Raw genomic sequence first — 13776 nt, forward strand, 5'->3', positions numbered from 1 at the left:
GCCTACCCCCGCTGGTTTGATTTGGCAGGAGAGTTTCGGCCTTTGTCTTCATCAGCGGTAAGTTCGTGTGGGTGCCTCACCAGTCTTATATCCCTGGCTCAGAACTGAAGATGGCAAAATAAAGAAACGCATCTGATAAGACCAAAAAAGTTCTCACAAAATATTGAAACTGTTAGTAACATGGTCGATTCCGATGACCTGGTCTGCCTACCTTCGCTGGTTTAGTTAGACAGGCGAGTTTCGGTTTTTTGCCATCATCAATGATAAGTTCGTGTAGGTGAATCACTTGCATTATATCCCTTACCCAAAAGAGGACGGCAAAATTGTGAAACGATCTGACCAAAATGTCAAAACTTTGAGTAGCAATTGTAGTTTGGTCGTTTTTGATCAAATGCCTACCCCACTGTTTGGTCTGGCAAGCGAGTTACAGCTTTTTGCCATCATCATTGTTGGTTTGTATCGGTGCCTCACCCTTCTTAAAACCCTGATCCAAAACAAATGGCCAAAATACATCTGACAGGTCAAAATCTCGAAACGATGACTACTATTTTAAAATCTGGTCTTTTACGATTAACCTGCTCTGCTTACGTTGTTTGGTCTAACTGGTGAGTTTACGGGCTTTTCCCATCATCAGTAGTCAATTTTTATCGGTTCCTCACTCTGCTTATATTCCTTACCAATCGCTAACGATGGCCAAAAGTTGAAACAAATGTGTCGTAAAAAATGACGAAACCATGTGTAGTATTTGAGATCTTACCACTCAACTTGGTCAGCCAGGTGTGTTTCGGCTTTTCGCCATCGTCAGTGGTTGGTTTGTGTCAGTCCTCTCCCTGCTTATATCCCAGCCCTACCTCTAATGATAGCGAAATGCTGAAACGCGCCTAACAGATGTAAATATTTAAGGATAAGAAACCAAAAACGAACGGAAACGACTATAAATCGTATGTGTATCTTGGTCGTTTCCGACTAACCTGGTTTGCCTCGCTGTTTTGGTATGTTAGACGCGTTTCAGCTTCTCGTAAATGTGAGTGGTCGTTCCGGTATAAAAGCATTATGAGGCACCTGCAATTATCCAACATGATGATGGCGAAAAGACGAATGCGTTTGAAATAAGAAAGGGTACCAAAACTGTAGAAAACGGCAACTGTTGATCTTCCTGAAGACCTCCACAGGAAATCTCACTTACTTTAAACCTTTTTCTTTTCTTAATTTTCGAAGTATAGTCGATAAATAGACGTTATGACACCATGGATATTACTTTAAAATAATTGTAGGAGTTGGTTAAAATCGACAATAAAACAAAAGACACGTACTTACTTTCTATGCCATTGTTATTTCGAATGTCGGGAAGAAAGGAGGAAGGTGATATGATGGCCCTCTTAATCGATTGGGGGGCATGCCTCGTTATGCTACAAGGTGTCGTGGGTGCTGAGTGCGACGTCTGGTACCTCACCAGCTTCGTTGATTCGTCGACTTCAAGACAGCTTGGCCGCCTTTGCTGCATGGCGAACGGTATGAGGGCCTCTGCTTCAAGAATCCCTCTACATGCCACCAGATCGCCACTGGCCTGAAACAATCGAAAATGTAATTGTACATATTCCTTAGAAGTACATTTAAGTAGAATTCGTATATTCAAGGCCTCATTTGGTTAATACGTAAAGAGGGTTAAACCACAAATAAAACTCGAGCTACTTGTGATCCGTATTTTAATATGGCACACACTTTTTGAAATCATTTTTTTTCAGGGGAAGAAGAAGGAAGTGGGAAGACGTGGTGTCCTGCAAGGTCAGGACTATAAAGTTGGTGCTAGAAGCTAAGTTCCATCCATTAGAGAAGATCTTTTTCTTTGTCCAATGTTGCGACTGGACGTTATTGTCTTATGAAATTGAGTCATTCCTACCTGGTTGACCGAAGGAGCAAGGTCAGGACTACAGGGTTGGTGCGGCAGGAGCAGAGTTCCATCCATTTGGGAATATCTTCCTTTTGTTCAAGGGTGCAACCGGACGTTATTATCTTAAGAAAGCGTGCCTTCCTAACCACCAAAACCACGTATTTCCTAAATCATGTGTACATTGCAATTATTCCGAATACGACTCGGAACTAATAGAGTAGAGGAAGGTTAATGAAGGGAAAGAATCACTCAGAAGCACTGAAGATGTCGAGATGCCGAAACGCGTTTGACAGACCAACCTAGAGAGGAGTGGCAGACCAAGATGATAGGTCTAGGATCAAATTACTGCAACGCCCGCACCTGATTTAGAAAATACCCGGTTTTGGTAAATAGAAAGAATTTTATTTAGACAAAACAACCGGTAGTACACGTCAAATATTCGTATTTTTATTGTACTATACCTCAACCTCTCTTACTCCTGACCTGGCTCTTTCAGAATACTTTCGCTTAAAATATACTAATTCTGAGCTTTATGCAGAATAGGTGCGACGTATACAATTGATTTAGGAAATACTCGGTTATGGTGAATAGTTATAAGGTCGAAGGTGTGGGTGTGTCAAAGACTCGACTTAACAGAATCACACATACACATTGAAGAGTGCGAAATGGACGGCAGACCATGATGATCTGTAAAGAAAAAATTACAGGTTCAGCACTCCGCAGACACAGGAGGAAGTCTCACGGTAGACGTATCAGTTATTTCGAGCTCAAAGATATAATAGTTGATAGAAGCTAGATTAAATCCATTTAGTAACGAGTTAACTTATAATTAATTGCCATAACGACTCTCCGGAGCAAACAAAGCTCTCAGCCGTCATCGGGAGCTTGTTTTCGTGTGGATGTCGTTCTCAACCGAGTAAATAGAATCCGGAACACTAGGGATTGTCTGCGCTGCCTATCGCTCCTCGACAAACGGAAAACCCAGCTTATGGAGATCGTCAACCACAAAAACATAATTGGGTTTTACGATCTATTCACTAAGCAAAAGTCGCTCAAGAGAACTCCAGGACGTGTTCCTCGTCATAAAGCTCATGAATACCAACTAGAGCCTCTCTCGAAGAAGAAGGAAGAAGAAGAAAAAGAAGAAGAGAATGAGACAATGAAATCAACATCCTTCGATGTCCTGAGGTCAAGAAGACAGATGACAAAGAAGAAGAGTGCATGCGTTTATGACACCTATATATATGTGACAATTTTTTTTTTTTTGCAACGGGAAGATTTGTCAGGATCAGAAGCGCACCGACTAATGGTGGGGAGAGATAAGAAGGAATGAGAAAAGAAAAAGAGATCATTGAAGCGTGTCTCCTGCTCCTGCACCGACAAATATTGTAAGTGAGCGCTTTGGTCATTTTTGAAATAATTTGTTTTTTAAATCAAAAAATTATTATTATTATTATTTGATAAATTTTCATTTGATGAGTCGTATTTTTTTATTTTTTTTTAGATAAAAAATTATAAGTTCGGTTACTTTATTTTATTTTGTTATTTTTTGAATTCCTTGGAGTGCTCCTTATACAGGTAAGAACCACAATAGAAAAACAAAAGCCAGGAATAAAATTATTTTTGCACAAGGAGGATTGTAGCAAGCAAATTAAGCAACCGAAGCAAGAATTAAGTTGGGCTCAATTTTCATGAAAACCCAATAATGATTTATGACAATTTTGGTAAAAAAAACACTGGCCAATAAATGTCTAAAGGGTTTGTAGAGCTGCCAAGGGAGAGGAGTGAGATATCTGGTGTTGCGACATTGAGCATTGGGGAAAGATATGGCTCCTGTCCAAGGAATGCTCGTCCGAAATCCCAACCTTCTTTACCAGTACAGCTATACACAATCGGCCTAACACGCCAACAAGGACGATGCACTTATTCCTACACACCATTCCTCATACCTTCAGCCGGCTTAAGGCCCCAATGGGTTTTGACACTACGCAAAAGACATAAAACATCCAGATACATAAGAAATAATGCTACCATGCAATACAATCTTACCAATAAACCAAAAAAACAATCCGATTTTGGTTGAAAATGATCTTTACAAACAAGATTTCATTAAAAAAAAAAAAATCAAAAAAAAAATCAACTAACTACATTTTAAACTGAGCAAATACATGTTTAGTTTCCTTTTAAGGTGATGTAATATAATGATTGTAAATTCTCCTATGAACTGCTTATTCAGGGGCTTTCTCTTCTCTATTTTTATTTACTATTTATTTTCTTTTTTTTCAATTCTGCTCTGCAGACTATAGCAAAAAAATCGCTGTTCGACCAGTTGCTTATTGGATGAGGTAACGCCCTAACTTTACTTGCTTATTGGATGAGGTAACGCACTAACTTTACTTGCCTATTGGACGAGGTAACGCCTTACTTTACTTGCTTTTTGGATAAGGTAACGCCCTAACTTTATCTGCTTACTGGATGAAGTAACGCCCTAACTTTACTTGCTTTTGGATGAGGTAACGCCTTAACTTTACTTGCCTATTGGATGAGGTAACGCCTTAACTTTACTTCCTTTTTGGATAAGGTAACGCCCTAACTTTATTTGGTTATTGGATGAGAAACACCCTAACTTTATGTGCTTATTGGATGAGGTAACACCCTAACTTTAATTTGCTTATTGGATGAGATCACGCTCTAACTTTACTTGCTTGTAGGATGAGGTAACGCCCTAACTTTATTTGGTTATTGGCTGAGATAACACCCTAACTTTATGTGCTTATTGGATAAGGTAACACCCTAACTTTAATTTGCTGATTGGATGAGGTCACGCTCTAACTTTAGTTGCTTACTGGATGAGGTACCACCCTAACATTACTTGCTTATTGGATGAAGTAACGCCCTAACTTTACTTGCTTATTGGATGGGTAAAACCCTAACTTTAATTTGCTTATTGGATGAGGTGACGCTCTATCTTTACTTGCTTATTGGATGAGGTAACGCCCTAACTTTATTTGACTATTGGATGAGATAACACCCTATCTTCATGTGCTTATTGGATGAGGTAACACCCTAAATTTACTTGCTTATTGGATGAGGTAACGTAATAGAGGCGTTTCGGTCTAATGTAGACTATCTACAGTGACTTTTTTAAAATAAAGTAGTTTGAAGGTTTGTTACATAGTTATAACTTTAAAAGTGGATATCTGGATGACTATGGACGTGGCGAGTAGTCTGTCAAACTACTTTATTTTTGAAAAAGTCACTGAAGATAGTCTACATTAGACCGAAACGCATCTAGCGAAATAAACACATATTGTGGGAAAGACTGTTTATTATGGACACTATCAAACAATTAATAGGGTAAGTAATAAAAAATGACCGTTTTCTAGCTAATTTAAAAATAATTTTATTTTGATACAATTTTTTTAAATATTTAAAACATGGTTTGTTGCCACCTCGAAGCCAGGTGTTGGATTCCTCCACAATACCACTATTTGGGTTTTGAACGGAAGAATTCTGCAACTTCATTTTGAACCTCATCCAGGGAATTAAAAGTTTTCCTTTGAAGACAATGAGCAATGGACCTGAACAGATGGAAGTCGGAAGGTGCTAAGTCTGGGGTGTTAGCAGGGTAAGGGAAAATTCCATCAAATTATTAATTTTTAATGTGTAACGAGGTGTCGGGTGTTATTTTGTTGAAACAAAACCCGATTGGTATTTACTAATCCTGGGTAATGCTGGGTTAAAACATCATACATTTCTGTAACAATGATGTTTTGAATCAATGGTTCGATCTTCTAGAATGAACTCATAATGAATTATGCCTTCATAATTCCAAAATACAGAAAGCATTGTCTTTTTGTTACATTGGTCTTGTTTAGCGATTGGTAGATCTAGCCAATGTTTCTCATTTATTCTATGGGATTTCTACAATTTATCCATTTTTCATCGCAAGTTTAATGAACCGAAGGTCATATGGGTTTTTCAAAAGAGTTAACAAATTTGTACTCGGCGTCCTCATGGTCATCTCATGAGCACTTTTTCCAAGTCCACGATTTATGGCGGACTGGGAAACTCCAAACTATCTTGCCAATTCCCGAGTACTTTTCGTCGGATCTGCCTCAACAGAGTGTCGTAGATCTTACTCGTCCAGAACCTCTTTCCTCTTGAAGCTGATGTCTGGGGCTTCAAATTTCTGGACCCATCTGCACACTGTCCGTTCAGAGACTTCCCCTTCTTCAAACTGCCGCAACAAACGGGTTGTTTCAGCGCAGAAAACCTCCGTTTCCAATAATAGTGTAATATTACCAAAATTTCAAATTCTACCGTCATGTTGTTTAACCAAACTCTAAGACAAAACTGAAGACAAGACAACGAATTAAAATGGTTTGAAATCTAATTAGATTTGAAAAGAACTAAAGCCTATAGGGGATGACAATTTCCAATAAAATTAAATCGGTCATTTTTTATGACTCACCCTTTTACATCTCGAATGTTAAGGAGGTGGATATATTCTCGAGTTGCTATGGATGTTTGCTATGGAAATTATAAACAAAAATACATTTTGGTTTAAAAGTTGGACAAGTCTTTCAGTAAATTCAACTGTAAATTTCTCTCTCTGAACAAAACAATTATCTACCTTGTCGAGAAGTGACACGTGTTTCTTCTTCTACCCATTTTTCTCTTTATCTCATCTAAACCCTAGCTTTTTAAGCTAAATCGCCTTCTAGCCGACCGTTCTATGTCTATTACGAAGAGTGCTTGTGCACCATGGACAGAGCGGATGGATGAACAATGTGTCGTATGCGATTCTGGAGATTTCGAAGACATGTTTCATTTCTTGGGTGTGTGTGTTCTAGGTGCTCTGACTTGCGCCTTTTTTTGTACGCAGCGGCTATTAGCTTCTCATCTATAAAATTTCCTCAATTATACAAAAATTGTCGCCCCTCATTGCTTATGCTCGGCATGCCAGGTCTCTTCGATCCTAGAGTATATACTAGTTATGTTTTTCTTCCCTTCTTTTAAGGTTATTTCTCTTTTTCTTACTCATTTTACTTAAAAAGTTTAACTATCAATCAAAGTTTCGATTTTTCTGTTAGATGAGTTTGCCATCTTCAGTGCTGGACAAGGGATGTAAGCAAGTCAGGACAGAGACGCAATCCCGACTGATATTGATAGTGGTCGCTGCTTTACGTTAACTTGTACTTACTCGTCGTAAAAGGCCCAACGTTTTACACTAAAGCAAATGAAAGGAATTTATATGAATATTTCAAATAAAAATAAACCGAGTCGTAAATGGACATTCTTCATCATCTTCGTAGAAAGAAAGAAATAAACTAGAACTACGCATACTAGAGAAAAGGTGCCATGCGTGTTACAACACAAAACAAACCAAAATTAACTAATGGACAAAGATTAAAAAACAAAACAAAAAAAAGGCAAACTTTCAAATCCATCTTTTAAGATCTATTACCATCTTGATGCATTGGTTGACAAATTTATCCGTAAGATTCGGATATTGCTGTTTGAGTTCGTAAAATAGGTGCATCTGGGATATATGGTTACCCGAGAACTGTGCCATCTCAACATCTTAATGACCTAAAACAAAAAACATTACGATGTACCGATGTACTCTCCTTTAAATTGATTTCGACTTATCGGAGTTTATTATTCAACTGTTGTTTTCCCGGGGGAAAAATTCCCACTTTGAGGATCATTAAAGTTTAACTTTCCGCCAGTATAAATAACACAGGGCTATAAACAGCCAATCGACACCCCATGCAATCGAAACAAAACAATTCTACAAGGAAAGAAAAAAAAGGAAAAATAATTACAGAGTAATACTCAGCGGTAGTCCCAGTTTCATAACCCATATTTTCCAGTTAAGCACTCGCCTGGAGAGGCCTATTGGCATAAATCCGTGCATAATCTCCTCAAGGACCTGCAAAACAGATCAGGCCTTCTTTTAGGGGGAGTGACTTCGTGCCGAATAGTTAAACATGAATTAAATATTCATAACTCCTGAAAAAAACCTCCGACTGCGCCCAATTTTAAAACGACGAGACTGATTTTAAGACAACATAAAATTAAACAACCAATAAGCATAAATATCCTATTTATAAGAAATTATTAAGAATTTAAGCCAGTATGAAAATTAAAATCCAGGCCAGATTTATTGGCCCATTTTAATTTAAATGTCTTAACAGTATCCAAATGGTTTGAATTATTTAATATAAATCTCAAAGAGAAGGATTTAAAGCTTTACAACAGAGGCACAAAATCACTATTAAGTCTTGCAGAGACTAATTTGTAATTTGTTAGTTTTGGCTTCGGGTTGAGTAAAGGGGGGCGATTAATTATGAGTTACATACGCCAAATAAATTCCCGTTTGTTTGGTTTCATATCTAAGGGGGTTAATCGAGGATGCAGAATACTCTAGGACGGGTAAAATGCCAAGATGTGCATTTTAAAAGAAAACAAATCACTTTAGTACAACGTTGCTTTGAAGGTGATCACGGCTTTGTGTCGCTGGGATACCTAAGTCCTTAGTATGTCTAATTGCCCAAGTCTTCAACGAACAAAGGCTATTCAGTGCTACAAAGGACAAATAGCTTAATTAGCATAACCGTCGAACTAATATCGTACGTATCAGTCAGAGAAGAAAAATGATTTATTACAAAAAATAATAGAATAAACGATCAACAAATCAAAACATAAGATAATGATAATGTTTACAAAATATTTCAATATATTTTGTATTTCATTTAAAACAAATCTGGTTCGTTGCTTTACATTAAAACTAAAAAAAGGTAATGAAATTAATATATACCTATGAAGATGTTTTTTTAAAAAAGAAGTATAAATGTATATAAACTATTTTCCTTGCTTTTACAAAACAATAACAAAGTTTCTTAATTCTCTAAAGAGAGTGAGTGAGTGAGTGTGTGTGAGTGAGTGAGTGAGTGAGTGAGTGAGTGAGAGTGTGTGTGTGTGTGTGTGTGTGTGTGTATGCGCGCGTGCGCGTGAGAGAAAGAGAGAGAGAGTGAATGAGAGAAAGAGAAAGAGAAAGAGAGAGAGAGAGTGAATGAGAGAAAGAGAAAGAAAGAAAAAGAGAGAGAGAGAGAAAGTGAGAGAGAGAAAGAGAGAAATAGAGAGTGAGTGAGTGAGTGAGAGAAAGAGAAAGAGCAAGATAGATAGAGCGTATGAATGAATGACATGACTCTCATTAGTGAGAGAAGCAAAGAATGAATGAATGATGGACTGGGTGAGCGTATAAGTAATTTAGTGAATCAGAAAGAGAGTAGATAGATAGAAAGATAGAGAGAGAGAGAGAGAGAGAGAATGTGTGTGTGTGTGTGTGTGTGTGTGTGTGTGAATGAGAGAAAGAGAAAGAAAGAGAGAGAGAGAGAGAGAGAGAGAGAGAGAGAGAGAGAGAGAAAGAGAGAGAGAGAGAGAGAAAGAGAGAGAGNAGAGAGAGAGAGAGAGAGAGAAAGCGAGTCAGAATAGAGAGTGTAAAAGGTGAGAGAGAATAAGAATGAGATAGAGAGAACGAATGATTGCATTAGTGAGAAAAACAAAGAGAGATTAATGAATGAAGGAATGAACAAACTAGTGAGAGAAACAGAGTGAATGAATGACTGGGTGACTGAATGAACCGATGAGACAGTAAGAGATCGATATTGGAGGGGGAGAAGAGAAAGAGAAAGAGAGAAGAGTGAGTTTGTTTTAACCTTTAACCTTTACATGCCAACATGCTCTCTACATGGAGCCAGGGTCTGATCTCTAAATTAGCCTACTATTGCATTTTTATTACATGTTAATGTTAATGTTTTTTTTTCATAAAAACTAGAAATTGAATATAATTTATTTTTTGTAGTTTTATCCCTAACCCTACCTAATCCAAACTTTTACCTAACCTTAACCCTATCTAAACCATTCCTAATCTAACAAAACCTAACCTAACTGTACCTATCTTAATTATCACGACCCACTCCTTTTAACCTTAACACGACCATACTAAAACATGGACGCTGGACATCCTACATGGACTTACAGCAATGACCATGGGATTCGACTAAACCTTCCAACCTCAATCGAATCCAGACTTTGCAAGATAATTCACTACATTACCAACACAATGACTTAAACGTCGGGTTGATTTTATGGTTTTCCTTTATGCCACGGCGATAGTCGAGCGGAAAGCAATTAATTCAAAATATTTTGATTAGAAAGGAAGGTTAATCCTTAGAATGTTGACCCAAATACAAATTGAATAATGAAGCCCCCCCACATTGGCGTTTTTGATATAAATAGAAAAAATCAAAAATAAACCGCAATACAGGATAATTATTATTATAAATTGTCAGTTTTTTCGAGGCAGAGCAAATATTTCAATCTTTTTTAAAATCATTCATCATTTCTATGAATATTTCAAGTTCATATTTAACGTATCATTTTATATTCTTTTAAGATTATTTTTTATTATATATTATATTGATGAAATAATAGTTTTTAAAACAGATACGTTATCTATTACGCTAGTTGGAAAATAAAATAAAAAATCATAAAGATTTATATTCGACATTATATGATATTCTTGGATCGTAAATCAATAAATGAAAAAATATATATAATATAAAAATTTATTTTTATTTTTGAGTATTGATAATTTATGAATTTCACTTTTACAGCAGTCTTCTAAAAAAGTCTTATCTCGGAGAGTCAATAGGCTTGGCCCTTGATGAAAATACTCAATTCCAAAATAGCTTAGAAACAGAGTGTGTATGTGTGTCGGTGCCGTCGAAAAGGGGGGCTAAGGTATGGAAACGTCATGAACCGACGTAGTCTACCACCCTCACTTATTCAACTAACCCGTCGACAAATTCCGTATATATGAATGATACCATAGACATTGTGTCTATTTTTAAATACGCATTCCTCAGAGCACGACCATTCATCCTTATGTGGGGGGTCAAACGGTGGGGAGAAATCCTACATGCCCAATCTGTGACTTGTAGAACCAGACTGGAACGAGTTTCTTAACGAAACGTGTCAACAAATGACATCATTATTGTTACTAATAGGAACGTACAAAATACCGAAACTTTTGTCTCTATCCTGATAAAAATTTGAGAAAAAAATGCTTGAAGGACACCCAACTTTGTTGAAACGTTAGACCTTATAAGTCACAATACCTGATAATACAATAGAGAATATATTTTTACATTTCGTCCTCATATAAAATTTAAAATAACTGAACAAGTCGTGAGAACTGGTTTATGCAAACCATGGCCGAAGCAATGCCACGCACAATGATATGCCACTTTTAAATGTCATTAGTAAGAGGTACCCCAAGCTTATTACATAGCCTAATCTCTTTCGACACAATCTGCGCTTATCGTAATTAGTAACATTAATTACAAAGTACAAAACAGAATATTGTCAGGATGTCATCATATGTGCATTGAAATATGAGAACCTTTGTTGCATCAAGAGCACTACTACTGAGCGATAGCCCACCGATGGCCATACACGTGAGAGTGTGATGTTGGGCCCTCAGTTCCAATTTTTAAGGGAGTTTCCCCATTTTTAGAATGTAAATACAGTAAAACTGTATTGTATATAATGTACGTGTGTACGTCTATGTTTGCAAGTGAGTGGGCGATGGGGTACTCGATATTTCGCCATCGGCCCTCAAGTGCATTGGGGGCTGATATGACTTCATTGTTGGTAGCTTACTAGATCTCGCCATCTCTTTAATAAAAGTGACGATTAAGTCATTGTGTGTAGTGTTGTTGGTAGCATAAATGGTGCTAATTTAGAGGTCAAACTCTGGCTCCATATAGACAGCATGTAGGCATGTAAACGTTAAAAGGAGTAGGCCTCTTTACGACCTTACACCCGAGACCAATATCGGTCTATTGTGCAATCTCCATTATTGTAAGCTTAAGCCTTTTTATCAGATCCCAAACCTTTGTCAAAGGCCCATCATCCTTCACTATTCCTCTCCCAGGAGTAGAAAACTCAGCCTGCAGGCTTTTGCACCAACAGAGGGCATGTTCCGCTGTTTCTTTTCAATTTGGTATGCCCTATAAGGGTTGGGACCAATAGGTCGGTAGCGTCGATTCCTTTCTGTTCTTTTAAACCGAGAGGGTTCCGGCCGAATCACTTGTCTAAATACAGCCAAAACGACGTTTTTAATTAGACTAGAGGTAAAGTTTATGATTTTCGATTTAAATGTTGTTAGTTTAATGCGCCGTTTTGTAAACCACTGATCTGAGTATAGGCGAGTTACGGATCGAGATTTGATTATAATATAGCAGTGTCAACAGCAAGTGTGAGAAGTGTAGTGTGAAAACAACAGACAGACTACGCTACCCTGTGAAACTCCTGCATCGACCTTATTTATGTAAAAGATATGAAGAGGATCTAGCCCAGGTGATAAGGAAATGAAACGGAGGTTTTGTATTCTCCAAGCACTGTAGCCATCTGGCTTATTGAACTGTTCCTAGTTTCTTTCAGTACGACTTGTTTTGACATCTCTTAAGAAACAGTCATTGCTGCAATTCTTTTACTCTGGTCTTCTTGGTACCCTAGGTCTTGTTTTGCATTCGAATATATGATGGCAGTTTCTTCCTCACAATGGGGTCATTCTTGAATATGCCCATGTCGAGGTGTTTTTTAGATGACAGTGACCGTTATATATCCAGTGACCGTCTAACTGTAGCAATGTGCTTGCCAGTTTTGGTGAGGTTTACATACGAGCTGTCTTGCTAAAGCTTGGGTGTGATACCTAAAGATCTTTATTTTCCCATAATGCGGCTTCAAAATCACAAGTCTTGAAGATTGGTCAAGGAGATCAATATGATCAAGGTGCATAAGTTCAACAACCGTCAAACCGCTCGACACGGTTGTGTAATCTCGCGGAATTTTCAGAAGAAAACTCTCTAAACCGTCGAACAGGGGATCGCACCACGAACTGTAATGGAAATGAATATGGTTGAATGACAAATGGATATATGACAAACATATACATAAAAACACTATTTAACTTGTTAGTATCAAAAGCCAAAATGATTTAGCCCTACCTTATAAAAAGGGAAAAAGAAAACATAGACGCTCAACCAGTGAATATCACCATACAACACATAAAAGAGGCATATAAGGAACCAAGATGACCCAGTGCAATCATGCGTCAAAGGAAAATAACGCTAATAATTCAAAAGCTTCATCAGCTGATGGTATTTTATTTACAAACTTGCATACTAATTATTTGTAACGTCAGACATACACGTTACATTGTATGTCTTTTTACCCACGTAATATAGGCATTCTTGTTCCTGTTACACAGATCATGTGCCGTTTTTCTAATTGCCGAGATTATTTTGGATCTTGAAGTTCGGTAGAACTTTTCAAGGCAGTGATGTGCTGAGGCTATCCCAAGAGATGATCCAATTACTTTTACCTTTTTCCCCAATAGAGACTGGTGTCTAAGGTAGTTACCCGGGATAGACTTGGTATGCCAACGGTTTAGTTTCATGGTAACTATTTATTGTGGAAACGAAAGCAGAGATACTTGTGAGCAGCCAATCGTTCTTACTATGGATGGAGAAGTTCCAAATACTTCTGTATACTGTATTTTGACTGTGCGATTTTGCTGCGCTATCATAAAATACGTAGCCTATATGTAGTCTAGTTATAGGATGAGTGCGTTATAACAACAACCCTATGGCACATTTATTTTAGGCACACTTAGTAAAACATTCAGAGCAAGTATTTTTACAATTATTCCTAGGAATTTGTGAGTCGGATGGCTATTTTAAATTTGACGAAAAATAATTCAAACAATCACCTTTTTTAACATCATACATTATTGCAACAAAATTTTC

The 13776-nt window shown here is 37.4% G+C and overlaps 1 protein-coding gene across 12 annotated transcripts in view; it reads right to left on the reverse strand.

The window, feature by feature from the left end:
• The window catches only part of LOC106667470, a 45859-nt gene that overhangs the window by 15837 nt on the left and 16246 nt on the right, over nucleotides 1–13776 (reverse strand). For 7 of the 12 annotated variants that reach the window (XM_024230612.1, XM_014395434.2, XM_024230613.1 and 4 more), the window contains exons 3-5: nucleotides 7723–7829; nucleotides 7362–7486; nucleotides 1318–1567 (exon numbers count right to left, since the gene is read on the reverse strand). In XM_024230612.1, the coding sequence (XP_024086380.1) occupies nucleotides 1318–1567; nucleotides 7362–7469 (358 nt within the window). In that variant the 5' untranslated portion in view covers nucleotides 7470–7486; nucleotides 7723–7829. The remainder of the gene's footprint in view (nucleotides 1–1317; nucleotides 1568–7361; nucleotides 7487–7722; nucleotides 7830–13776) is intronic. The other 5 variants (XM_024230616.1, XM_024230617.1, XM_024230618.1 and 2 more) reach the window with 2 other exon arrangements.

This window comes from Cimex lectularius, unplaced genomic scaffold, assembly GCF_000648675.2.
Source record: "Cimex lectularius strain Harlan isolate CLEC.00 unplaced genomic scaffold, Clec_2.1 scaffold61, whole genome shotgun sequence".
In the NCBI taxonomy this organism is placed as follows: Eukaryota; Metazoa; Arthropoda; class Insecta; order Hemiptera; family Cimicidae; genus Cimex; species Cimex lectularius.